Genomic DNA, 26,234 nt, shown 5'->3' with positions numbered 1-26,234 from the left:
ACGACTCAACCCATCTGGGAATGAAGTTAGGCAGCTTAAAGATTTGGCGGTGCTGCTACGGGTAGGGAAGAGCTGTTTCAGCTGTTCAGGACTGCCACACTACTACAACACATCTAACAGCCCTCAGGCAAGCTTAAGCCTCAACTCAAGGTGAATTCTCCAGTCTTATCTATATAAATTCATTCACCTACAGCCTCTTCAAAACTAAAGGCGATTTCACTGGCAATCTTGTGATGCAGCAGCACTTGCTTTTGGTTTTGCCATATTAAAATCTCCTTTCTGGAACTCCGGAAAGACTCCAATTATAGAAAACTCTGGACAGATTACTGAGCAATGCAGGACAGCTGTGGCCTTAAAATGGGACTTTCACATTGTACTATAATGATCTCAAAGGACTCCTCCAAGTGATGACGGGGGTCAGCACACAGTGATTATCTAAACAAGTGCGCTGACCACCAGGAGCGCAGTTTAGGAAGAACTGCCAGAGCAGGGATTGAGAGCAGATTAATTTGTTTCCTGTGGTCAGTATGGTCATCTAGCAGGAACTTAGGAAAAAAATCCAACCGAATTACACAGGTACACTGAAACTTAACCAAAGGCTATCAAATAGCATTACCTGGCAGGAAAATCGGTCATGAAAAGCTCTGGGACCAGCTCTTGAAGAGAAACAGGGATGTCCGGGTGGTTAGGACATGTGATGTAGTCCAATTCAATGGCAGTCAGAACACAGTCCTCCATGTTAAAGTACTGCGCGTCCTCCGCCTTCTCGCCACACTCATTCTCCTCCGGCTTGGAAGCTGCACAGATGTGGCAGGGCACGTACTGCTCCATCAGCAACGTGCCATCACTCTCCGTGGCTGTGAGCGCTTCAAAGCAAGCAAGCAAACAGAAAACAACATAACCCACACAAACTGGGAAAGAACAACAGCACATTCAAATGTCTACAGTCACTACCTGGATCCACTGGCTGAAAACGGTCACACTCATGAAAGCAGCTGTTCATCATAGAATCATAGGGTTGGAAGGGACCTCTGGAGATCATCTAGTCCAACCCCCCTGCCAGAGCAGGGCCACCTTAGAGCAGGTTGCACAGGAACGCGTCCAGGCGGGTTTTGAATGTCTCCAGAGATGGAGACTCCACCACCTCCCTGGGCAGCCTGTTCCAGTGCTCTGCCACCCTCAAGGTAAAGAAGTTCCTCCTCATGTTTAGGTGGAACTTTCTATACTCAAGTTTGTGCCCGTTACCTCTTGTCCTGTCACTGGGCACCACCGAAAAGAGCCTGGCCCCATCCTCCTGGCCCCCACCCCTTTAAGTATTTTTAAGCATTGATCAGGTCCCCCCTCAACCGTCTTTTTTCCAGACTAAAGAGACCCAATTCCCTCAGTCTTTCTTCATAAGAGAGGTGTTCCAGTCCCCTAATCATCTTGGTAGCCCTTTATTCCAGTGTATTGACTGGAATAAGAAAATAGCTTTTTGCAAAGTATACACAGATAGCAGGGAATGCACTGAGGAGACAGGACTGTTGACATAACATAACAGCTACTCTGCTTTAGTCACAGGTAACGCACAGGCTTGCAAAGAAAATATATTCAGACCAGCAGAGATTACAAGCATATGAATAAAGCATTGGAGAGAACCTCCTACTTGCTGGGTGTCTCTGTGCAGTATCAGGGTCACTGCGGATCCTGAAGGGCATGACCGTGCAGTAGAAGGATGGCAGCTGTGAGGCTGCCCAGGAACCCCAGCCACGTCGGCTTCGCAAGCTGCCAGATGGCTTCAGGCGGAGAGCAGGCGTGGGAATGGGCATGGGAGCGGATTGGGAGACACGGCACGCTGCGCTCAGGCTGAGCACTTCAGGTGTAGGCTAGCAGTGAGCACTCACCTGCAGCACCCAGGTTAGAAACACACTTACTGTGGGCTCCCTCACAGGCAAGGTTTCCAGCCCCTCTGGGGGAAACGGGGATTCTACCAAGGGTAAACCCTTAGGAGGTTCACACCTCTTACACTAACTGTAGAGGGATTTTGTGGTGAAAAGCTCCGTTAAATGCCCACAATTAGGCAGGGTGAATACAGGCCGTAGCCTTTGAAGTCATGACTCTTCTCAAGCTTCAGTGATTAATGTTATCATTATTTTAATCCAAAGGCAAATAAAATCTTCTTTTATCTTCATAACACGCAGAACGTGAATATGTGAGAGCGCACAACTCTTTCCTCCAGAGAGCCTCCAATTAAGAGATTTTGGCACTGCTTTCTAGACCAGTGTGGGACAACAAAGAACACTTTAGATTTTGTTTTGGTTTTAAACAAAGTGTATTGGGGTTGCAAACAGCCCGCTGAGTAACAGCAGGATCTGTGCTGATCAGAGGAAAAACAACTGCTGGAGTCAAGGAAGTTACCTTGGCACAGAGTCCTTGGTATCATATTCACTCATGCCTCTCACATCACAATTTTATAAATTATAGGGTGTTAGAAATGGTGGGCAAATGCCGATCCCAGCCAATGCCAAAATGAGTTCTGCCATCAAGGGACAGTGCCAAGTAGTTTGGGCCAAATCCTGTCCCTGCTATGAGCACTGAAGAGTCTCCTGAACACCTACGGAAACAGGTCCTGTTTGAACTGTAATGTTTCACCTGTGCTCGCTGTGACAGACGGACTGAAAGACACAATGCCTAGACCAAGGTGTGCTGGCAAATAATCTTGATCTGTCTGCAGGTTATCAGCTTTTCTCAAACTTTATAGGCCGGAGACTGTCAAAGCCTGAGGGATCTTCAATTAACAAACAATACAGTGCACCTGGAGTGCTCTGTCAAAGAACCTTCTGTTAAAAAGACGTAATACTGCACAGAAAATTACAGTAGTTCTCTCACCAGGAAACCACTGGTCTATCAAAGAGTTGACATGATCTGTGATGAATGCCATTGCTGAAAAGTCTCTCACGTCTGACTGGCAAATGATTTTAATTCCACCACTTTTTTTCTTTTTCCAGTTCACATCAGAAGACTCGACGCTGTGTAAGAAATCCAAAAGACAGCCACATGAAGCTTTTTTTGAAGTACCAGTGTCAACAAACTTTCTTTCTCTCAGGAAACCTGAGTTACATAATAACATGTAGTTCATAAGTAATCAAAATAAAAAGCAATCTAGCCTTGAGGATAATTTTCAATTCAGCCTGTTCTACAAATGACTTTCAGAAGAGAATCCTTGCACAGAAACGCCAGTTGCTCACAATGGGTAAATGCTACAGAAGGTCAGACCCAGAGAAAACTCTGGCCTAAGTGAACTGAGTATGATGGAGAGTTTTGACAAAAATGCCTCATAGAGAACGACGGAGGGTTAGGAGTTTTAAAAATCAGTAACAAAACTCCAGTGGCCTAATAATAATAATAACAATGATAATAATAACAATAACAACAATAGTAAAACTTTCAAAAACTGTTTGGAAAAGTTTATGGACATAACAATTTTTGTGCAATTCCCACCAAAAAAACCCCAATCCAAACAAAAAAAAGCTTTAATACAAAGAGCTGAGCTGTGCAACTCCCTGAAGTACATGTGGAGGTAAGAGTATGACCACCTGGATGGTCCAGAATTAAGGATTCCAGCCTGTGATTTGCAATGTCTGGGTCCAAGTCTCTACTCAGCCGCAGACTGCCTAGACGAACTCAGGGATGTCACTGCGCCCTTCTGGTCTCCAACCACCCAACAGCACCAATGGTTCCTCCCTACCTTGCCAGGGACTGGAATAATAAATGCAACTGCAGATACTACAGAGATGAAAGTCTTTAAGTGGCTCCCTACTCTCTGCTTTTGTGAAAGAACATGGACGGAGGGTTTTCTCCAGGCTTGCAGCCAGCAGGCACTCTGCCTTGGCCAGCTTAAACCAGTTCTCCATAGTCCCTGTTATAAGCAGTCTGATAGCAAAGCTCCACCTCCATTGATCTGGACTGCTGCCACACAGTGGTGAAGTTTTAGGATTCAGTGGAAAATTCATTGACGTAAGGAAATCTTAGCACGTGAAGGCGCATGATTCTACCCTGACAAAGGTTTATGCTCTGAATATTGCTTTCTGTTGTCAGGCCTCTTTAAATCTGTGGCTGCAATAACACATAAGATTGATATATTCAGAACTGCCACACAATCAGTTATTCATCATTGTTGTCACCAGTTGTTACCAGATGAGTTACGTATATTAGAAAAGCCTCCTCTTCGACTGATGAGTGAGCATATAGCATGAGTCAGGCACATTCATCTCCATTCAGAGGATGTGTTTCATACACTATATTAGTCCCCTGTCACGCATGCTGCATTACGAACACAAATTACCTAAGATAGCCTCCATCAAAGGTAACGAACAGACCTTCCTGCCAGTAAACAGTGTGAGTCCTTTTGACTCGGAACGTGCTGCAGCGGTTCCTTTGGGTGCCTGTAAAGCTGTAGATGGTCACCTTTTTGTTTCTTGTCTTGGTGTTCTTCTTGTTTTCAAAAAGCTGAAACAAGCAGAAAAGCATGAAAATCATTAAATTAATGGAATTTCTCATAAGGATGTTGTTTGAATTGAACAATAAAGGGACTTCTTTTTTTGGCCCTCACAGGTGCTGTCAGACCTTTTCCATTAAAGAGCGACTTGTGCTCATAAAAGTTTTGTGATGGAATGAAAATACACGCACTAAAGGTTGGCTTTGCAGCAATGGAAATAATTTTCATGCCACTCAAAAAGGAACAGTTCCATATCAGTGAACAAAGTTAATTCTATAACTGTGACATTTGTTATATGCATTCTGCATTTGCGAAAGTCTTATAAACCTAAAGAAGAGATAAATACTCTAGTGAATTATTAGGTCTGCCCTCAATGTAGAGTTAACTTTTCCACCTGTTTCAGTGGGAGGAAGATGGCTTTTCTCCAAGACACTTCAAGCCAGCACTTAGAGCAAAATGTATTTTTGTTTTAAAAGCAAAGACTTAATCTGCAGAACTCCACTGTACTCATTGCTCTAACATTTATTTGTCTGCAGACAGGTCTGACGCCTGGGATCCGTTCCCTTCACCTCAGTAAGGACTGGATGAGGTCCCCAGCAAAGGTGCGCTAGGGTTATGTAGTGCCCATGAGGATGTAAGCAAAGGGTTGCCAAGACAGCCCATTAAAACAGGTAAAGTTATTACATGGTTTGAGAAGCCTGGAACACAGACGACCTTCCAAAAACAGGCATCATGTTTTCCATGTTCCGTACATCAATGACAGAACACAGTTTAAATGGATAGCTGTTAAGAAGATACCACAGTAGTACTAAAAATATTTTGCAGGTATTTATTATGGTTTCCAGCAGGGCTACGTTTTCAGATATAAGTTGCTGCAAAAACACGTCTTTAACAACACCAAAATTCACTTCGCTTTCAGAACCTTACAAACACTACTTTAATGATATGCATACCACTTGCACTAATGGGGTGCCTGCTTGCACTCATTCTCCCCTTAAGGCAACAGTCCTGTAATTTTCTTCTCATTTAAACCCATACAGATTGAGATAGCTGACTTTGGTGGAGCTACTCCAGACCTCCACTGGCAAAAGACATGAGCAGAGTCTGGCCCAGTGGAACAGTCATGGACAAGAGCCGCAGGCAGAATTCCAATTACTTGTAATTGGAAGATGCTTGAGGTACTGAGACCTTCCAGGGCATCATGTTATAAAGAGGCTGTGGAGAACGCAGACTCTCTTCCCCAGTGCCAATTTGTTGTTCTAAATGGCACCTACTGTGAAAGCAGAATCACATTTTGATTGCAGAGTCCCATCTCTCCCCATTTAGTCAAATAATGTTATTGAAGTCTGTGACTGAAACAAACTGGATGTGAAGAGACACCCACTTACACTTACATTGAACAACAACTTTAGCTGTCTTTTGCTTGCAGAGAGATACAGTAACCTACCTGGAGGTCCATCTCTGCCAGGCTAATTAACATTCGGGCAATGAATCTTTGCCAAAAGCCAACTGGGACAAAACTCATCTTGAAGACTCTTTGGACTGTGTTTGTTGTCTGGTGGCAGAGCCCGTGGATATCTAATGCTGGCTTGGTAGGAAGCAGATGAGGAAGGAGGTAGCTGAAACACATCAAATTCAACAGCTCAAATTTTAGCTACAGCTTGTAACAGTGAGTACATTGTTACTGGATAATAAGGCGATTCAGTCTCCAAAGAGATTTTTAATGGCACAGTCTACTGCATATAAAAAAGCTTTTAGACTAAAGGCGCTGCAGCAATACATGGAGAAATTCATTTACACTATGGAAGCAAGCAGAAGCAAAACAGACATTACATAATTCAGCTAGGGCTATTGGACAGGGCTAAAATTGATGTAATGAGCCTGACATTTGAGTAATCACAAATTAAATGCATTAAAATTTAAGAGTCATTAGAACAACTGTGATGTTGGGACTCATTTTTTGGTAACTTTACTACTCTGCCCTGGTAGCAAGCAGAGAATTACAGCTGTGCTTTTATGTGGAACAGAAGATAAATGCAAAACCAACCTATGCTAGCCCAGCTTCAGTAAGCCCAGAAGGTGGGGAGAGGAGGTGTCATGGGAGGTGGCAATGAGGCATTTACAGGCTGCAGGGACTGGACTGCTTTGGCCCTCATCTCAGTCCCAGAACGAGACAATCTTATGGGTCGACAAGACAAGGTTTCCTGCTGCACCATACTGCAGGTGGACTCCTTACCACGTTCCTGACAAACTCCTCAGGTAAAAGCTCACTCTGCCACACTGATGCCAGCAGAGATATCACTTGTCCTGCTCAGTCTCCTCCTGCAATCGGGTTATTAGGTTCTTTGCCCAAGTGCGGGGGAGACTCAGTGCTATCTCAGTCTGACCCGCCAGAAGTAACAGAGCCATGCTGGTGTAGAGGACCAGCAGTTTTCAAATTATTTTCAGATCTCTCAGTAAGCCAGAATATTCATTTGTCCTGATGTTCCGTATTTGGGAAGCTAAAACCTTTTGGAACAATAGAACTGTTTGAAAACTATGAGCTTATGGCTTTCAATACTTGCCAATAAATCCCTATGCAGTGACACTCTTCTGTACCAAATACATTCGAAGATGCCTATACGATCAAACCCTTTATTTGCTTATAAGCAGAAACACTGCTGTTTTATCAGCATTGAGCCTGAGAAAATGTGTCGGCATCTGGGGCACATCATTGACGGGCATAATGACAGCAATGAGGCAAACGGCCAAGGGACTTGACCAAAATAACAGTGACAGGGACTAGACGCACAACTAGAACTAATGCTGGGTCCAAATCCAATGCTTTAAGCCCACCGTGTTTTCTCTCTAGCAGCTGCAGTATTCTGTAAATCCTGATATATCAGCTTAGAAAAACCAGCTATCACTAGACAACAGCTCTCTCCATATGTCACAGTCCATAACATCTGATGACATTTTACATGATCGAATTATCCGTTCCGTGAAACTTCTTTGGAATGTAAAACTGACAAAAATTTCTCCTCACTTATACATTACAATAAGAATGGTCATACTTTCAACCCTATTTGAAGAAGCAGTACACAGCTAAACTACATGCAGAAAAGTGGAGCGCATCAAACCAAAAGTTCTTGCTCTATAAAGGTAGTGAATGCGTTGCATGACAGCTGATAAATTTTCCCCAGCACATCCAAGAAAGGATCTAGGAGTGTAAGAAGGCCAGTGAGGCCCTTCTGGACCACAACTATATAGTGGATTATAATACAGATGGTGATTCGATGCTCTTGAACAACAGCCAATGCAAATTTTGAAAATATGTGAAACATGCCCCCATCCACCCTTTCAGAACAGAAACTGGCAGCTGCTTTCTCTACTGACTGCACAGAAACCCTATCTGGCAATCTAGACAATAATTGCAGAAGCACAGTAACAAATAACTGCTCTGTGTCTGGCTAGTACATTAAATTAATCCAACCTGCTATAGCTACAGTCCATCAGTGGGAGGAATATTCTGCTAATGTGGCTTGGATCGCTCTAAAAAAGATTGGGCAGGCCATGAAAAAGCAGTTTCCTTGTTCCCGAGGCACAGACAATGTAATTGCCTTGGAGAAAAATGGCAGATAGTGACAAGGAGTCCAAAAGGCATTTTGGACTAAGCAGAAACATTGCTGCTTTATCTGTGTTAAGCCTGAGAAAATTTGTTGGCATCCGGGACTGGATAAGTGACAGGCATAATGACAGCACAGAGAATGCTGCACTTGTGCTGGCATTCAGAGCTCCCGAGAGGCTCAGGGCGATGCAGCCGTGCTGTCCTGGAAGGGCAAGGAAGTGAAATGCAAATGCCACATTAAAAGTGCAATACAACTATGGTTTCACCGTTAATGCAACAACAGGCTGTCGCCAAGCAGATGGGAGAGAGAAAAATAGCAGGGAACACTGCCCGGAGGAAAAAAGATCGGGGGGCAGGGGGGAGGAGGACGACTCATTAACATTTAAAGAGAGTGAGGTTTCCGAGACCATTTCTAGAAAAACTATTGATCAACACCTATTGAGGCTAAAAATTAAGAAAATCACATTGCTACTGAAGGTACGCTTTCCTGATTTCACTAGAAATAAAATACCACTCCTTTCAGGGCTGACATAATTCTTGATTACCCAAAGTTTTCTGCCATACTCTGGAGTGAGGATCTTTCACTGGAAACAGATGACTCCAGCCCATCTATATTTCAGGCCCAGCAGCCACAACCCTCACATCCTCTCTCAGCTGCAGCTGTGCCGGCTAAGTGCTTACAGCTTCCACCTGCTCATCGCCACATCCCTGGCGGTGTCACTGCCCCTCCGTGCTGGTGGCTGAGCCGGTCACCAGCCTCATGCACCGAGTGGACAAAGACCTGCTTTGGAAAGTTTTCAAACTAGCTTGTTTGGACCAAAGGATGCTCATGCCAGGAAATACAGCCCAAATGGATGGGTGCCTTCCATTACACTGTTTAATGCACTCAAATATTTTCTCACAGCAAGATCCTTGTCAAGACAACCGCTTATAGTGACAAAGCCTGTTAATATCCGCTGATTAAACGGCTGTTTTTCTCCAGCCTGGCTAAGCCTCTCTCATTATCAACATACCTGTTATTTGCCACAGGCAGCGCAATTTCAAACTTTGCCAAGAACTGGAAGTACTGCTCTTCGGTTTGCTCAGTGAAGCCCGTCCCAACCAGCAGCATCCTGAGATCCTCTGCTCTGATGACTCCATTCTTAGCTACAGACTTGGAGCTCTTGATGTTGAAAATCCTCTGTAGACACTCCGAGAGCCAGACGGGGTCGAGGAAGTAGAGGTTTCTCAGGCCATGGCTTGTGTCTGGGAAGTGTAGTAGTGTACCCGTTTCTATGAGAAAATTAATTGCTACAAAAAATAAAGAATTGCAGATTAGCAATAGTCCAGCATTAGGAAACCACAGTGCAGATGAATAAGATTATGAGGCAGTCTGTGCAGTTTTATGCATACCAGATACAACCAGTACATAGCCAAGCCAAGAGAATAACATTTATCTGAGTGCTATCTGGCACTCCGCTTGTAAAACCAACATCTCGCCGCTTTACAGTCAGTATTTATGTTCCCATCACACCTCCCTTTTACCCTCCTCCTGCCACCCTCACAGGGAAGGGCTCTCCCTGGCTCCTGCAGAGCGAGGCCTCCGAAAAGATCACGGGACTGGGGCCCTATGGAGAAGACAGCCTTGAAACTATGGCAACCCTCATTCTTCACAGAGCAGAAATAAAATCAGACAAAGCTTGTTTAAAAAAAAATAATAAATTCAGTATCCTCAGCCCATCCTAGAAGCTTCCCAGCCCTCTCCTCAATGTCCCATTACTAATTTTTTATCTCACCAACTTCCAAAGTGAGCTCTACACAGGTGTAGAGCACTCTGTAACTGTTTGCACAGTGATTATCTGGTGGGGGTTTTTCCCCTCGTTTTTATTATTTGTGGAACATTTCAACAGGTCACCCATATTGATTTCCAAGAAACTACTGGTCTGCTCTGACCTACCAGTTTGCAAATCTTCATAGTCTTTGATATCATTTCCAGGGGTTTGCTCAATCATCAGTTCTATTTGTCTGTCTGTTAAATACTGTACATCATCATTCTGACTTCTTCTATGCTGTTCTGCGAGGACAGCTTCTTGAAGACTAAGGTAACTTCTTGGTATCTGCAAGCCACACAAGAAAAATAGCAGGATCAATATCAGACAGCAATCACTGCTGGAGATGAACTGGCTAAGCCATCTCCCCTTTACAGGGATCTCATAGTGCTGTCTTTTCCCAAAGCCAGAAAGCTGTGTTATATAGTTCACATGCCTCCTGCATCAGCAATAGCTCCGAAAGTTCATCTCCCAATCCAAAACCAAGCCCCCCCAAAGCCCCCCTTTAGTAAGGATCACCACTAGAAAGCGCAGTTCTCACCAATCTCCCTGCAAGTTTCTGTGAGCAAATTGAGCTGCCGACATCCTTCATGTTGCAAGTGACATGAAAAATCAGCTGTCGGAGTCCATCGAGGCCTTCCAGAGTCTTACATGAAAGCTCACTGCAAAAGTCATACAAGGGTGAGGATTATCGAACCTTATCAGCATACTAGCTTCCTTTCCAGGCTCACTTTCTCTTATCAGTGACTTTAAATTTCCTGTGTCAGATGAATGGGAGGAAGGCTGTCAGTGAGCATTTTTAGCTTTGCAGAAAAATACTGAGGAGCCTGGAAAAGATATATTAGGCCAACCTCTGCTCTGCCTGCTTCTTTTGCTGTGCATTGCTCTTCTGCCCCCTACGCATCGCAACCTCTGGGGACTTCCCTGGCACACTGACCAAAGTCAGCACCCTTCTTCCCTTCAGTGCTATACGCACCCTGGAAGGGACTGCAGGAAGGAGGAAAAACACTGTGCTCCGGCAGTCACTGGAGACGAGTCCAGTTCTCCCCGCCTCAGATCAAAGAGGCATGATGATGAGTACCAGACACCTTTTCCCACCCTCATTCCAGCCCTCGCTCAGCTGGATCCTGTGATCTGGGAATTGATGCTTAGATCCTAAAAGCTGGCCTTCATCATCTCTTTAACAGCTAAAAACCTGCTCTCTCCAGCTCCTACTATTTTTGGCCTTTTGTGGGCTGGGTAAGAACAGTTCTCTTTCACTTTCCCCAACAAAGAGTCTTTCTAACTGATCCTACATGTGTTCCCGAGGCAGAAAGAAAATCCTGTTCTAAAGCAATATGCTTTATCTTAAACCTCAGCTATCGGTGGCACTGGGGAGCATGCACTCACTGGGATGCTGGAGGACCAGCTGGGCTCACCCACACGAGGCTTTCACAACACACACTCCTCACACTCCTCTGGCTGCCTGGAGCACTGCTCAGAGGAGCCCCATCCAGGTGGACGATGGGGTGTGAAGGAGAGGCACAGGAGGGAGGAGGTAGGAAATCAGGCCCAACTCTGCCTGGAAGGAAATGTAGGGTGAAAGGAAGGTGAAGACAGTGAACATGCAGGATGTGTGGCAGCATGAAAGAAAAGTCCTCTTGAGAAAGAATGATTGAGATCATGTTAGGATGCTCTGTGGTGATGGGAAAAGAGGTTTGAGGAGACTCAACCACAAAGCTTTCTCTTTCTCACTATGAGTCTCTGCGCCTCCCACTAGGTCCCTGGTACTCCTCCTAACGGGAAAGAGCCAGCTGGGATGCCCAAAGCAATGCTTGCGTCTGCACAGCAGAGCGTGGGAGGTCTCCTGATGACTTTGCCAGGCAGCAGATGCAAAGTGCTTGGGACATTGCAGCGCCCTTTTTACTTGCCAGCCGCCACCTGCTCTTGCCCCAGGCATTGGCAATTTCACACTGTTTGGTGCCAGCCTGCTGCATCCACGCTCCCCCGGTGCTGTGCGCTCCCTTGGCTGACAGACTCGCACCGTTCCCAGACAGAGAAGCCTCCTCTCCCCAGGGGCATTCTCTGTCAGCCAAAGGGAGGGATCAGCATCAGACTCCACCGCCTGACTGACACTGATCTTCCAGACAGCACCTCCGTTACCACACCTGGAGAAGTCAAATGGCACAGGTTTGGGCTGCCGGGGGCTCACAGGGTTGGCCCACTCCTCACCCTGCCAACACTGCCACGTGATGAGCTGTGTTCTCAGGCCAGGTAGCAAGAGGCTCCCACATGGCCTCCTCTTAACAAACCCCACAGCACCCACCCTGTAGCGGTCATGCTCTCAAGCTTTGCAGCATTAATTACTCAACCTGTACCTTCTCTCCTTGTGACTAATAAACTGTATCACCATTTAATGGTGAGAAACCGGAGTGGAGTAGGAGCACTAAAACAGGCTGGCCAAGGTCATGACTTTGGAGCTTCCAGCTCTCAGACCCATGATCAGACCCCTCAGCAACACTGAACTTCTCTCTGATTATACTACTTTATCTCAGTCAAAAATAGATGAAATGCAATGCTGACGAGTCTTTAAATCAGTTCCGTTGCCAAGGAGATCAAGTATTACAAAATTGTTTAAAGTGACATAGAATAAAGTGACTGAGCTTCATAAAGGCACAAGTACTTACTGTAGGTGCTTGAACGTGATATCTGGGAACCCGGTTGCTCTGGATCCAGAGGGAGACCGACAGAGAGCCAAGACATATGCCCTCAGAGTCGCTATCCTCTCAACGCGGAATTTAGTTTCAATTAAATCAAGGTGTGTTCCTACCACTAACACCGCTGAATTCGGAGCTTTAGCCTGTAAGAGAAAACACCGACAGTGATCTCATCCAGATTACGTCGTGGTAAATTCAGTGAGAACATGTGAAAAATATAGTATTTAAGAGGGGGTAGCCATGTATATTAATAAAATGGAATATATATAAGATAGAGGTAACCTGTCGTGGCAGCTTGACAACAGCAACAAGTGATCTGGGTATTACAGAAGTTCTCCTGAAGAATATGGCTTAATCATCTGCTGCTACTGAAGAGCAGGAAACTGACAGTTTAGGTGTATTACATCAGGGCTTAACATAAAGGGAGTTGCCTTGTAGTATTAAATTGCTACGAGTCAGCTAAATGATGGGAACTATGTCCACCCAGACAAAGGAAAAGAAGTTAGCTTAACCTCTAGCTAGAAGATATAACTTTAATATCCTGAAAAAGGCTAGTTACACTCCAGAATGGACACCTGGGGAAGTTATGCAAACTTTTTCACTGGAGGTATGTGGAGAGGTGAGATAAATTGCTAGAAATGTCTAAATCCACTTAAGCCTGAATCAGTGGAAAGGAATGGATTAGATGATCTCGTGGTTTCATCCAACCCTTCCATGATTCTATTACAGGACTGGAACGTATCCAGATTTCAGGGAACACGCTGCCAAACACAATGGGATTGCACAGGGTTAAGCAGGGATCAGCCTGCCGATCCAAATGACTTCGACCACAGAAGACAATTCAGATGCAGAAATATATGCTTAGAATATGTTTAGGATACTTCCTATTGTTTGTTTCAAAGCCACCATCTCACTATTTCATTTGATCTCGCCTAATTCTTCTGTTGTACAAGATCATGAACAAAGATTCCCTTGTGGTTTTCTCCTTACTCCTGGTAAGTCTACATGCAGCCGCCCTCATTTGCCTCTTTCCCAAGCTGAAAAGGCCTAATCTATTTAATTGCTCTGCACACAGAAACTTTTCCATACTTTTAACCATCATGTTAATCTTTCTCTGTATCTTTTCTGATGCTACTACGTGCTTGCTGGGATGTATTAAAGACACAGGCACATCATACATTTTTGAAATATCATAATTATGCTTTCGGCTATGTTACCTAGTTTGGGTTTTTGATTGCTGCTGACCATTAAGCTAATATTTCTGTAATGTCAAGGTATTTCTTTTTTGAGAGGCACTAGCTTAGAGCCCATTTCTGTGTATGTGATGTTAAGACAGATATAAAATAATAAACATTTACAAAAAATTATGAACATGCTATTATAAAAATCAATCAACACCAATGAATTCACTGCAGCTGAGTCTCCGAGAACTGTCTAGGGAGATACTCTCTAGCTTACTTAAATCTAAAGTGTTAAAAATATAACCTCAAGACTAACATGTGTCTAACCCACATAAGACAGAAAATACTTCAACCCCCCCTTGGAGAACAGTGTGGTCAAACACTAATTCCAAATTAAGTAAGTTCAGCCTTACTTACCAAGGGTTTATAAATCAGCTTTTGTTTCATTCTCTGATGTGTGTGAGGGAGAACAAAGCAAATGATAAATTTAAACCATTAAATATAGCGATACGCCTACAGTGTAATGGAAAAATAATTCCAAAAGCTATGCAAAATTCATAGCTCGCAGAGTTTTTAAAAGCAGACCAAAAAGAATCTGTAATATCACATATCTGTGTGCTGAGCTGCTACTTGATAAATAGATTCCCCAGAGTCCACCACTGACTTCTTACCTCAATGTTCAGCAACCAGAACTGTAAGTTTGCCACAGCTTCTTCCCCCAGTGCCAAGTTCCATACCACGATGTACAATGCTTTGTCTGTGAAGAAACACTGATTGACTGTAGACATGCTTGCTGGGCCTCCAATATCCCAGACATTGAACTCCACTGAATCAACCTACTTAGACAAAGAGAAGTGTTCAAATCAAACGGTTGCAGTAAATCACAGGGAGATAATAGCTGAAGTATAAACCTACGCCTGCATAATGTATGACACAAGAAGGGTTTCAATGTCCTAATTGTGCCTCCAGGAAAGAAAAATCAACAAGCAATTGTTAAGCATGGCTACCACTTCCCCACAGGAAATCAAGACTAATTACTTGCTGCTAAAACGATAGAGGTGCCCTTGATGCTGGTAAATCTCCAGTTAATGCTGTGGATTCTCCAGTACAAACAAGGGTCTCATTCTGAGCCCTGTATTTCACTGCATCTTGAATAGAAACTGTTTCATCCTTGTCTGTGCCATGCTTGACAGGACCGCTGAAGCTACTTATCTGCCACTGCTATGGGGAACAGGAAACCCCCTGCTGAAATCACTTCCACTGAGCTCAGTCCTTAACCGAGCCAAACAGAATATAGATGCTCAGGAGATGGGAAACTTCTCAAGCCTTTCATAAACACCTCCTGCATGTTGCTCAGAGGCTTCTGACATGTGTGTCACATCAGAGATGGGCCAGAATTACAGCCACTGTAAATCGGACTCACTGATTTTCGGGGAAATGTGTGAATGGAGTTCTCTCTAGCTTTGGCTGTCTTCCAACTATCCAGCATCCATTCCTTCGTGCAGCCCCACAACAGCACTAAGAGGGAGCGTGGCTCTCCACTTAAATGGTATACAGGCTCCCAGTTGCAGTAGGAAGCACCTACATCCTTTGTAGGCTCTGACCCTAAATCGCTTGGCCCTGGGGAGGCAAGAAGCCTGTGAGGGAGCAGAAAACCAAACCCTGCTCCAGCCGCTATCCTCAGAGCATCATGTAACACTGAGTGGGCTCTGTTTACTGGTCCAGGTCCAAGTACTGACTGATCCTACATGACAAGTTACCCTATGAGATTTCAGCAAGGAGCTAAGTATCTCAGTAGGCCTCTGATCTCCTAGCATAGTCTCAGTTTGAAGCCTCCCAGAAACAGCTGGAAGAACTTCCATATTGTTTAAACCAAGCCCTAACTAGCACCAGGACTGCTTTGTTCATCCAAAAGACCTTCAGCTGTGGGTGCTCGCATGCACAGACAGAGACTCAGAGGTAGGGACAAAAACCTGTTCAGCATCTTGTTCCCACTCCAGATCTCTGATGCAGTCTAAGTTTTTATTTTATTCGGTTGCTCTTCAGCACAAAATGCACAAATCGCTTCTCCCACCAAAGTCTTGTCTTTAAAGAGTCAGGCTGCGCTTGCTCTTTTTCTGTCTCTGGCCTGGCACTCTTCGTTGCAGAATAGCTGAACTCAGCAGGCTACTCCACCCCTTCCAAAACAGTCTGGTGGTCATGGCTCTCATCCGGGAAGGGAGAGCCACGCGTTTGCATACCATCAGCTCTGACAAGACCTCAGGACCAATTCTGCATACTCTAATCCCTGTGTTACTACCCAGGCAGTGGACAGGGCCACCTACAAATGCTTGAATGAATTCAATGCTGTCCAAACGAGTTCAGTATGGGTTGACACACTCCCTGAATGAACCATCTGAGATTCGGGTGTTTAAGTTATGCCTTACATCCCTAGATCATACCAGAGGTCGGGCATCCTACCTTCCACCCACCTTCCCCACCTAGGACAGTTCAGTGGGATATCATATCAAGGGAGTCCAGCTTTAGGTACTGATGTCCCATTTTCTGGCCCCAAATATAAGGACAATCTGCTTTAGAGAAGCTGTTTTAAAACATTCTCTCAGAATCAGTGTCCAAAACCCACCCAAGCTGGGAGAGCCAGAATTTTGGCAGTTTACACATGGCTCGCTCTCTTTAGGATACAAACTTGAGTGCTCAGGAAAACAGAACTGTCCTCTAATACCAACTGGAAGTGAAACAGAGGAACTGTGATGGGTCTAAAGACATGTCACTTGCGAGGTCTGTCTCACAGGTAATGGAAACTGTTCTTTGTAAAAGGACAGACAATTTCAGTCCACTGTGGGGCCCAAACATCACACTGGGGCTAAGGATCTTCGATTGTTTTTCACCTTTGCCTTGTGTCCTACTGGCTTGGGGAGCTCCCATTTTGTTGTACGTATGGTGGCATCACTGTGCATCATCTGAGGGACTTTTCCTGTCTGTAGGATCTCAATCAGCGTCGACTTTCCCTGTCGTGGAGGACCAATGATGATCATCTTCATTAGCTTACACTTTTCTGCTTTGCGCAGCTGCGCTCTTAAGTACGCCAGCACTGTTTTAGGGCCTACGGGGGGGAAGTGAACAGGCTTGATCTGTGGTTAGCAGTTACAAATATACATATGTACAGCAGGACTGCACAAAACCTGCTCCTGCAGACACATCAGCTGAATTAATATTTTCCCTACAGTTTCGCTGTGGGCTGAGACAATCCAGAGAATAAACAAAGAAACCTCTAGTGGACAAACCTGAGACAGAGACCCCAGAAAAAGGTCACTGCTCTGAGATTCTACAATGGAGCACTGTAAGAAGAAACAAATGCTGTGACTCGTATGCTTCAGAAGCTCAAAGGAAACATAAAATACAAATTTAGTATTGGAAAATACTCAGTTTTTCCTTCTACTTTTATGTTTCTAGTTAAAATTAGATTTAGGCTTCAACAGTGTGCTGGAGAAGGAATAATTCCTAATAACTTTGTTCCCACAGGATTTTCTTATTAAAACACACAAAAAAGAAGACAGTATTGTAATAGATCCAAACCCCTAGCAGCTTACAATAAAGTCACTTCTATGTGACTGTGACTGCTGATCCTAAACACTTGAGTCCTTAGAAAGACCATCTAAATACCCTGAAATATACGCATTCAGGAAGCAAGCCACGGAATTTATCCGGCATGCATACTGCAAATGAAATGTTGCATTTATAAGTCATCATTTTAACATGTGATCTATCTTAAATTCATCATATAGCCAGAGCTTAGCACTGAGTATCAAACCTGCAAATATGCGTAGGACGTTTCCCTATGCAATTCTAGTTAACTGCAACAAGGGCTTGGGCACACACTTTCTGTTCCTGTTCAGGACCATTAAAAGGAAGTGATTTTCATTATATGTTCAGTCAATTTAATAAAGAACATACAGGATCAGCCTTACCCTCTTTTCTGATCTCTGCAGGAATGTTACTGATATTTAGTTCCTCGATATCCAGCTGCCAGAGATTAGCCAGCTGTCCAAGTTCTGGAGGAAGCTCTCGGATACCAGGGTTACTGTACAAAAACAAATAAATCTACCAACAACCAGGCTTTGTGTGTAAGTAGCTGCTCTCACGGACTCTCAGATTACACTATTCTCTCCTTGCAGAAATCTTCCATTAACATTTTAATAAGACTACTCAGCACTTTAATAGTAATTTCCATCCTAAAAGTGATGTATAACCTCAATTTATCCTCTGGGGTAGACAAGCATAATCATCTTTACTGGATAGTTGAGGAAATAAAGGCAAAAGCGATGAGCTATTGACTCTAATGCTATAGAAGCTGAGAGCAAAAAGCCAGAATGAACTAGAAACACATTAGATTCCCAGGCCTGTGTTCAAAGCATTAGATCATCTTCCCTGATTCAAAAGGCCAGCCTCCCCCTTATCTAAAGCAAACGATGGGCACAGCTCTAAGAAGGGGCTGACTATTACCAGCTTTTTGATTCAAAAGCATTGGACATCTCGGGTGGGGCTCTACAGAAGACTGGTCACTAAAACAACATGGAAATAATACTGCATAGCTTTTCCAGGACACGGACTTACTTTCCCAAATAAAGTTCTGTTAAACCTTTCAGAAGACAAACGGACTGTGGGACAGAGTCCAGCTGATTGTCGTTCAGATAAAGGACTTCCAGAGAGTCACTCAGAAACGCTGGAAACTCCAAAAAAGGACCTGGAACAAGAAAGGAAACAAATTGCACCTCTAAAACATAACAAGCCCCAAGGCTCTGGATCAAGAGCCTTCACCTTAACTTTGTAGGCAGGACATGAGGTTCCTTGGCAGGAACCACCATGAAGCAACAGCAGACAAGCAAACAGCCTTCAATGGCAATCAAAGATAAACGCTCACATCTCAATTTTTTAAAATCACGGTGATGCATGTGTTTGAAGGTGACAGTCTCCAGCACTTCTGGGGTGCTGAGGGAGGAACTCCAGACCTGCCAAGATGACTACATATCAGAGGATGAGTGGCATTGGATTTCTTGCTCTCGAATAGCTGGTACTACCTTGTGAATTGCCCCTATTCAGCCTAACAGCTGGCAGTCAAAGGGCATACTGAGGGCACAAGTGGTTCTCAACATGTTTTTTCCATGTTGTCTGGGAAGAGCCAGAAGCCAGTCAGAATTTATGTTCAGGCCCCCACGTTGCATCCTGGAGCAATTTATGGTGAAGCAAAGTCAATAACAACAGAGAAAAACCCAAACTGCAGCTGACAGGCTACTAACCTATGTTGCCTCTAAAACACTGTTTGCATTTGCCCCTCCGTTCTGTTCTAGACTGCAAGGTCTCAGGGCACTTCAGACTTCCTACATGACTGAGCAGTAACTAGCGTATTTTGGGAGCAACCCAAGCAATAATAGCAACAACTGCATGGCTGAGTTGCTGCTGCTGGAGAGGTTCAAACAAAGGGAAATTCAGCTGGTTCCAAAGAGCATCATTTCACTCCACAAATTACTCCCGGGACAGCAGCATGAAAAGCTGCCATGAATTGTGTTGCTGTCTTGAGAGTGTCACATGTATCTACCAAGAAGCATCCTGAAGTCAAGGAAAACTAGGCCACACAGGGACAAGCAGATTCATAGTCTCTGATTAGGAAAGTACAACCAGCACCATCTGCTGCCTCCATGGTCAATACAAGCAATTCCCTGACATGCAAGACACATCCTTCCTCAAGGACAGGACAGTTGCACTTCCACCAAGATCTTCTTCCCTTACAGAGAAGACTTGAGGAACTGTAACTAGACTTAGTCGAAAAAGAAAAAAAAAAAAAAAAGAAAATGGAAGAGGATTTCTCAGGAGAAAATTCCCCAGTTCTAATATTAACAGCATTTCAAGCTGATCAGAAAAGGAGTAAGATAGAGTCCCACTGTCTGCAGGGGTGTTTTATATACGTGACAGGACTGTCTGCTGTGGGCAGGGTGTCACAGTCTGCCTTTGAGTTTTCCAATAAAAAAATAATCTTTGGGATTATTTTAGGAGAACAGCAGTCTTATTCATGGATTCAATTCACTTCCTTTCTGGATCATCGCTGGACTTAAACTTTTCATTGTTCCTCTTCAGTACACACCTAGGCACAGACAGATTTAGTCCCTCTTGGACACGTAGGAGCAAACACCTAAAATAGTAGCAATACTCTCAATTCACCAGAGAGTCCCAGGTGGAAAGGAGTGTACTATATTGGAAGCAAGCGCGAGGTGTTTATGAATTGTAATTATTTATTCATGAGTTATTTATGATTTCTCTGGCTTGAGCTCAAATTTTCTTTTAAAGAACTGTAGAAAAATTAAAACAAATCCCATCTTGAAAATGTATTTTTGGATGAGTAAACGACACCAACACCACATGCGTGTGCAAGAAGTTATTCTGAGATTTATCAATCAAGTATAGTGAGCATCCATAAATTATTCTCTTTAAATAATCTAGACTTAAGTAAATAGCTTTGTTGGTAAAATCATATGAAAACCCACCCCCCACCTCGCTAGGAGACTTCTGTGAGCAGCTGATGTACTCCAGCTTCTGTTTTCTCTTGATGTTCTTTAAATTCTTGGCCACATCCTCTAGTCTCACCAAGCTATACTTGGCAGAGGAACAGAGAGAAAAAGATGAGCTGGCTTTACTCCGTCTCTGTGGCTACTCAACCGTGGCACCAGCCAGGTGGGCTACTCTGAGCCCTCCTGCAAGCTGAAGCAACCTCAGGCAGCTCGAAGTCGCACCAGGCTATTATGTGCCAAGGCTTTTCAAATGGTATTAACGCAGAGCTCGTCCTCTCCCCCTTTATGTGGAGGGGTTATGCTGGGTTTGCAGCATGTAGAAATTTCCATTAGGACAGCAATTCCCTTTTATAGCTGGTTTTAGCCGCCTTTGCCCGCTGCTCCTGCCCCTCTCTCCCCATTGGGACATGCTGCTGCAGCACTTCACAGAGAAGCTCTGAGGATATGTCAGACTCCACGGACTCGCAAGATTCAGACTCCTTTTCCAATTCTTCCATGTTCAGGATTTCACTGATGTCACAGCATTTCTACTTCCATTTCCTACTTGCAAAACGATGCAGACCAACCCTTTCCTCTCCTCAGGGTGCACATACAAGACTTGCTGCACAGCAGCCTCTACTTCCACGGACAGAAAAATGAGGTAGGATTAGCCTTGCCTGGAGATCCAGGTAAAGCCTCTGCCTCCCAGAGGAGCAGACTGGAGGTTAGGACTGAAGGTCCTATAGCTATGGCTGTACTTGGTGCATTTACCGGTTTTACCTATTCATGTTGACCTGAGATCATGCACAACTTTCAGGGGAACTGAGGAAAGCATTTGCTGCAGGAGTGCCTCTCCCTCCCCCCAGCAGCTGAGGGCTGCTCAGATGTGCGTCATGAAGACGCCAGCTCTATTCCACTCTCCGATTTGCAAAGAATGCTTTAGAGCAAGCCATTCTTCAGGCAGCCGAGAATGAAAAAGCTCTCCAAGTGCTTTAAAATAAAACAAACAAAGAGAAATGCAGATGAATCCCACAGAGAGCAGGAAGCAGTGCAAATATCTGCAGATATTCCTTTGTTCTCTCTGGGATTTCACGTGCACTAATCCAGAATCTCTCTTCTGCTCTGCCCCAAACTGCAAGGACACATCACAGAGACGAGGGAAACAGGCAATTTACAAATTCAGCAACCAAAACAATCCTAAGAGTAATAAGACTTATCATGGGTTAATTTCCCTTCAACATACCAGTTAGTACTCTGGCTGAAAAGAATAACCTTCATGAAAAGAACAAAAGCTCAGTGAAAGAAACAGGTTTCACTCATTTTTCATCTTTCTATATGTTGATGGTACCAGTCAGCTGCACCATTTCTTTAGAAATATTTTATCTAAACATATTTCCTCTTAATTTAAATGCCGTTGCACTTAAAATTGCAGATGAATTTACACTGATTTCCCTCCAGCCAAACTCCACAGACTCCTGCTGCTTCCCAGCTCACCTGGAATTCTCAGCACTTACTTCCCTGCATTTGCACTGCCATGTACCTTACCTGCCTCTGGGCCACAGCGCACCCTGCTCTTCGTGGTGAAAAAGGGAATCCGCTTTGTTTTAAATCCCTCGTCACTCCTGCAGGCAAAACAAAATGGTGACATGTAGAGAAAAGAGCTTGGCCATGGCAGTTGAGACCGGTGTTGCAGCTGCGTGCTCAGGACACTATGCGGTGTGGTCTGGCTCCACTCAAGGCTGTGGGATTCACAGCACAGCTCTTACAGGTTCCTGTCTGGTTTCGAGAGATGGGACTGAAACCTGCTGTGCAATCACAGAGCTAGACTCCACCAACACTTGTCCAGGCCCAGTGGTTTTCTTCTGGCAAATTAACAGACCTCTGCAACGCTGCGCTTTCAGCTCCCAGGGCGAGAGCACTTGACCCCCAGCTTTATGGGTGTCAAGGTTAAGTAGGCTGTCAAACACCAAATTGAACAAGCTTCACGAGAAGCGCTGGAGAACCAACCTGCTGCCATTCCCTGCTCTCACCAGAGAGTCTCTGACAGGATGACCCAACAACATGACTCTGGAAATGCACTGAGAGATTCAAAAAACAATCATTTGTCTTTTGCAATCGACACAGCAACCCGTAAGGACACCAGAAAATTTGCAGGACGGGCACCCAAATGAGAAGATAGAAGTATGACACAATTCAGTGCAGTTCTGGAGAAGATAAGGGACCTTTAACTCTCTACGTTAAACATCCCTATTGTAATTTCTAAATAGAAGAACATCACTCTTTCATTGGATTACCTTACTAACGTCAGTCTTCTCTATGAACTTGCAGCTGGTTACACTTCCATTTAAAAAACAAAGATTTTTCATTTTTTTCCAAAACAATACTCCCACGGTAACTACAAACTGCAGCCCATCCAGATGGTTTATGGTTAAGATATGCTCCCCACAAACCAGTATTCGTAGTGATGAACCACACACTGGGTTAAAGAAATTTCTACATGCTCTGAAATGAAACTGCCATTATCAGTAATCTATCCGCTTAATAAATGATAGTGTGCTGAATGCCCAAAGAATCAGTAAAGGATAATTCATCACTGTCACAGATACACAATATACTTAGAGACATGGCATGTGGATATCAATGCCTTCTATGCAGGTAATTAATTCACTACTGACACCCTTTGTATTACACAAGGGATCGGGTTTGCTATTATTTCTTCAGCTTTTGTTTTCTCAGTTAAAATTTGAAAGAAACACTTACTTCCCAAGTTGGTTTTTTGAAAGATCCAGTGATTTAAGTTGTTTGCAATTCCACTTATCTTGTGAAGGCAATGTAACTAACTGATTTCCCAGCAGCTTCAGGGACACCAGAGCCTAAAAGAGGAATAGCCCATAGTTAGAAGACAGAGTCCATCAAACACACAGAAAGTTTTTTAGCGTGGCTATTAAATAACAGAAACACGAAGAAAGTACATCTTATTCATCAGAACATCCTGTCCGTGCTGCCTAGCATGCAAACATTTCCTTCTTGTCTCCAGCAAGTATATTTCCTGCACGAAGCAACACCACTATTAGTTCTGGGAGATTATTAGTCTACTTGCTGACAGATTCAATTGGAAACAACCCATTCAAGAGGCCATTTTCCTTTTAGTGAGGAAACCTTTCCAAATGGAAAAGAACAGTACGATTTACCTACACAGTATGCCACATAGCGATGCGAAGTCTTATACGTGTGTGCAAGCCAGTGCCAGAGTGGGCTTACACCTGTTCTGTACGCATAAAATCAACGTGCAAAATGTGAACTATTTCACACACGGAAAATTTTTAGTTGCTTTGTTATTACATGTCTATTAAAATGGAAAGGGTTTATATTAACTGTCTAAGATTTATACAAGTTACCTATCTACTTTTTTATTCCTCACACCAGAGGCAGAAATTTTAAAAACAAGAAGTGAAGCTGATTTGTACAGTTAATACCATACAGACAGGATTCAGCTGCAGATACTGTGAATAAGGTTAAACACAACTCTCCTTTAAACTTAACAGAAACATAAAAGAAAAAATGCAGTTCACATTCAGATCTGTAAAGTTTCTGCTCTTCTATCTGCCTTTAAAAATAATGTCGAGGCTCAAGTGATCATTTGCATTTGGTTGAAAACCCAACTTTCCACTGAAAAACAGTCTTCTATCTAGAGTTTCCAACCAGTTTTATTCTTCAAGTCCCCCCGTGAAAAGCGAGACAAGCAGAATGTCAGCTGAAGTATCTCATGCCATAAGTACAGCAGTATTAATTATACCTCATGGAAATCATGTTCTACCAGCAGAGACTTCAGCTTCAAGTATGTTAAATGTTTTATGTGCTCCGCATAATATAAAAGGTTTATGCCCCTTTTCATCAAGCAGGATTAACAATGTCTCATGAAGCCAGTCTGTTGGCCTTCCTCCCCTTTTCTCAGATTGGAAAAATATGAAGTATCCATGTGACATAAACGATGGACAACCAGCAGCCGCTGGAACGGCAATTACCATGCAAAACGCTCCCTCTAGTGATAAGAGAGCGGCAGCACTGGGCCTTGGTGGGACTTGGGGAAGGTAACAGGAAACTACAGAAGTGCAGATACGCGGAGTGAACCACTAGAGGAAAGGGCTGGAAAACTGTGCAAACTATAACCCCCCCCCCGCCACTCGTGTTTTGACAGCCAATGCTTTTATCATCATCTGGCTTAAACTTCCCGTTGGAAGGAAGGCCCAGTCCTCCCTCGGTGCCTGGTGTCCAGCTCTTTCCAAGTATCAGCATGGGGCTGTTCAATGACAATGCTTCAAACTTCTCTCCCGAAATATCCCTGAGCAGGGGATGGGAGGAAAGGGAGGCTACACGTTCCAGAATTAGCACAAACTTTGTTCTGTGTGGTCTAGCTGCAGTGCTTCATTTTCAGTCAACTGTATCCATGTTACATGCCCCCCACAAACGCTGACAAAGGCCACTCTCCAGGAGAGCTGAGAGCCTGGTGAGATTATATGCAATGCTTATGTGCCTGCTCCATGGAGGGAAAATTAGTGACTTTCAACTGGTTGTGGCTCTTCATGACTGTAATTCTTGAGATCACTAGTCCTTCGTTTTGCAATTGCCTCTTCTTTCTCATCTCCAACTTCTCCATTTTTGCTGCCTTTCAGGAAGAGAACGGGTGCCTCCAGAAGTGAGACAATGCCAGCAGCAGACAACTTCCTTCAAACCTACTGCCGCATGCAAAAAGAGCGCTGGTGTGTTAGATTATACCAGAAGGAAGGAACTGCAGCATCCAGATTAGACTGCCTCGATCAGCTCGTGATGTGGAAAAGCTGACCAGAGTACTGAATACTTCCACCCAGAGAGGGTCAGGTCTCTTCAAGAGACGCAAACTAGTCTAGAGAACTAAGGCACGGCTTGGAGCATGTATACAGTTGGTTCTTTTAGAAGGCAACAGACAGGAAGTCTGTTGTGGAGTCTCCCACACTGGAGACGTTCAAAACCAGCCGGGACGCCACCCTGTGCAACCTGCTGTAGGTGACCCTGCTCTGGCACAGGGGTTGGGCTAGATGATCTCCAGAAGTCCCTTCCAACCCTGACCATTCTGTGATTCTGTGAAAGCTGAGAAGGCCTCTGCTTCTCTTAACACCATGTTTCTAGTATATACATCACATGAGCAACTGTGAGCGGGTCCTAGTTGCAAGAGGGCTCCACAAACCAAGCAAAGGCCAGTGATAAACTACATGTCCCACCAGCCTAGGTCAGAGACATGCTTTCAAGTCACAGGTCTCCTCTGCTTTCAGCTTTTCCCAGGGAGAAAACAGTTCACTGCTGTTCCTACATAATAATGTAGGAACATATACGTAGGAAAATGTTACTGCCCATTTACCCCCCTTTCCACATCTACTTCTGGAGAGGGCTAGGAGGGCCGGAGTGTGTGTGTAGCCCTATCTACCAACACAAACTCTACAAGCAAGGAGTAGCCCAAGCCAGGGCTGATCTAGGCATAGGCTTTCACCTTCTATTTGCTCACCACACTCTAGCCCTTGGGGGACTGGAAAATACTTGCTATTTATTTCTTTTACGAAAGTAAGGCTGAAGACATATGGATAAAAACTGGCACTATATAAGGCAGCCAAAGCTCGCTAACTTTGAAGACAGACCATCAGGAGAGATTGCACTGAGGTCTTCTCTGATGGTGCCTTCACATCCCTCTGCTGCCTCTGAGCTGTGGCACCCGAAGAAATGTGCCCTTGAAGCACCATCTAGCGTTTAATATCTGCTATGGTAGCTCCCACCCACTGGGATAATTTTTAATGTATTCAGAAAAAACAAGTTTCGGAGACAATAGTCCATAGGATTCATTCTGTTTCAGGAGAAATGCCAATTGAAAACAAATGGTTACCAGAAAGCAAAG

At 44.2% G+C, this 26,234-nt stretch overlaps 1 protein-coding gene across 1 annotated transcript in view; it reads right to left on the bottom strand.

Annotated features, from left to right (window-relative positions):
* Positions 1-26,234, bottom strand: part of LRRK1 (leucine rich repeat kinase 1) — a gene marked incomplete at both ends in the record, with an annotated part of 79,273 nt that overhangs the window by 16,399 nt on the left and 36,640 nt on the right. Inside the window, 14 exons of the mRNA XM_082488681.1 lie at positions 617-866; positions 2,869-3,008; positions 4,325-4,488; positions 5,925-6,096; positions 9,098-9,374; positions 10,021-10,180; positions 10,434-10,554; positions 12,559-12,731; positions 14,441-14,605; positions 16,658-16,872; positions 17,738-17,850; positions 18,384-18,513; positions 21,857-21,933; positions 23,072-23,184. Coding sequence (XP_082344807.1) covers positions 617-866; positions 2,869-3,008; positions 4,325-4,488; positions 5,925-6,096; positions 9,098-9,374; positions 10,021-10,180; positions 10,434-10,554; positions 12,559-12,731; positions 14,441-14,605; positions 16,658-16,872; positions 17,738-17,850; positions 18,384-18,513; positions 21,857-21,933; positions 23,072-23,184 — 2,270 coding nt within the window. The remainder of the gene's footprint in view (positions 1-616; positions 867-2,868; positions 3,009-4,324; positions 4,489-5,924; positions 6,097-9,097; positions 9,375-10,020; positions 10,181-10,433; positions 10,555-12,558; positions 12,732-14,440; positions 14,606-16,657; positions 16,873-17,737; positions 17,851-18,383; positions 18,514-21,856; positions 21,934-23,071; positions 23,185-26,234) is intronic.

This window comes from Vanellus vanellus, assembly GCF_965231255.1.
Source record: "Vanellus vanellus genome assembly, chromosome: 11".
NCBI classification, from domain to species: domain Eukaryota; kingdom Metazoa; phylum Chordata; class Aves; order Charadriiformes; family Charadriidae; genus Vanellus; species Vanellus vanellus.
Note: the sequence above shows the minus strand (reverse complement) of the source record. Positions and strands in the feature narration are given on the sequence as shown.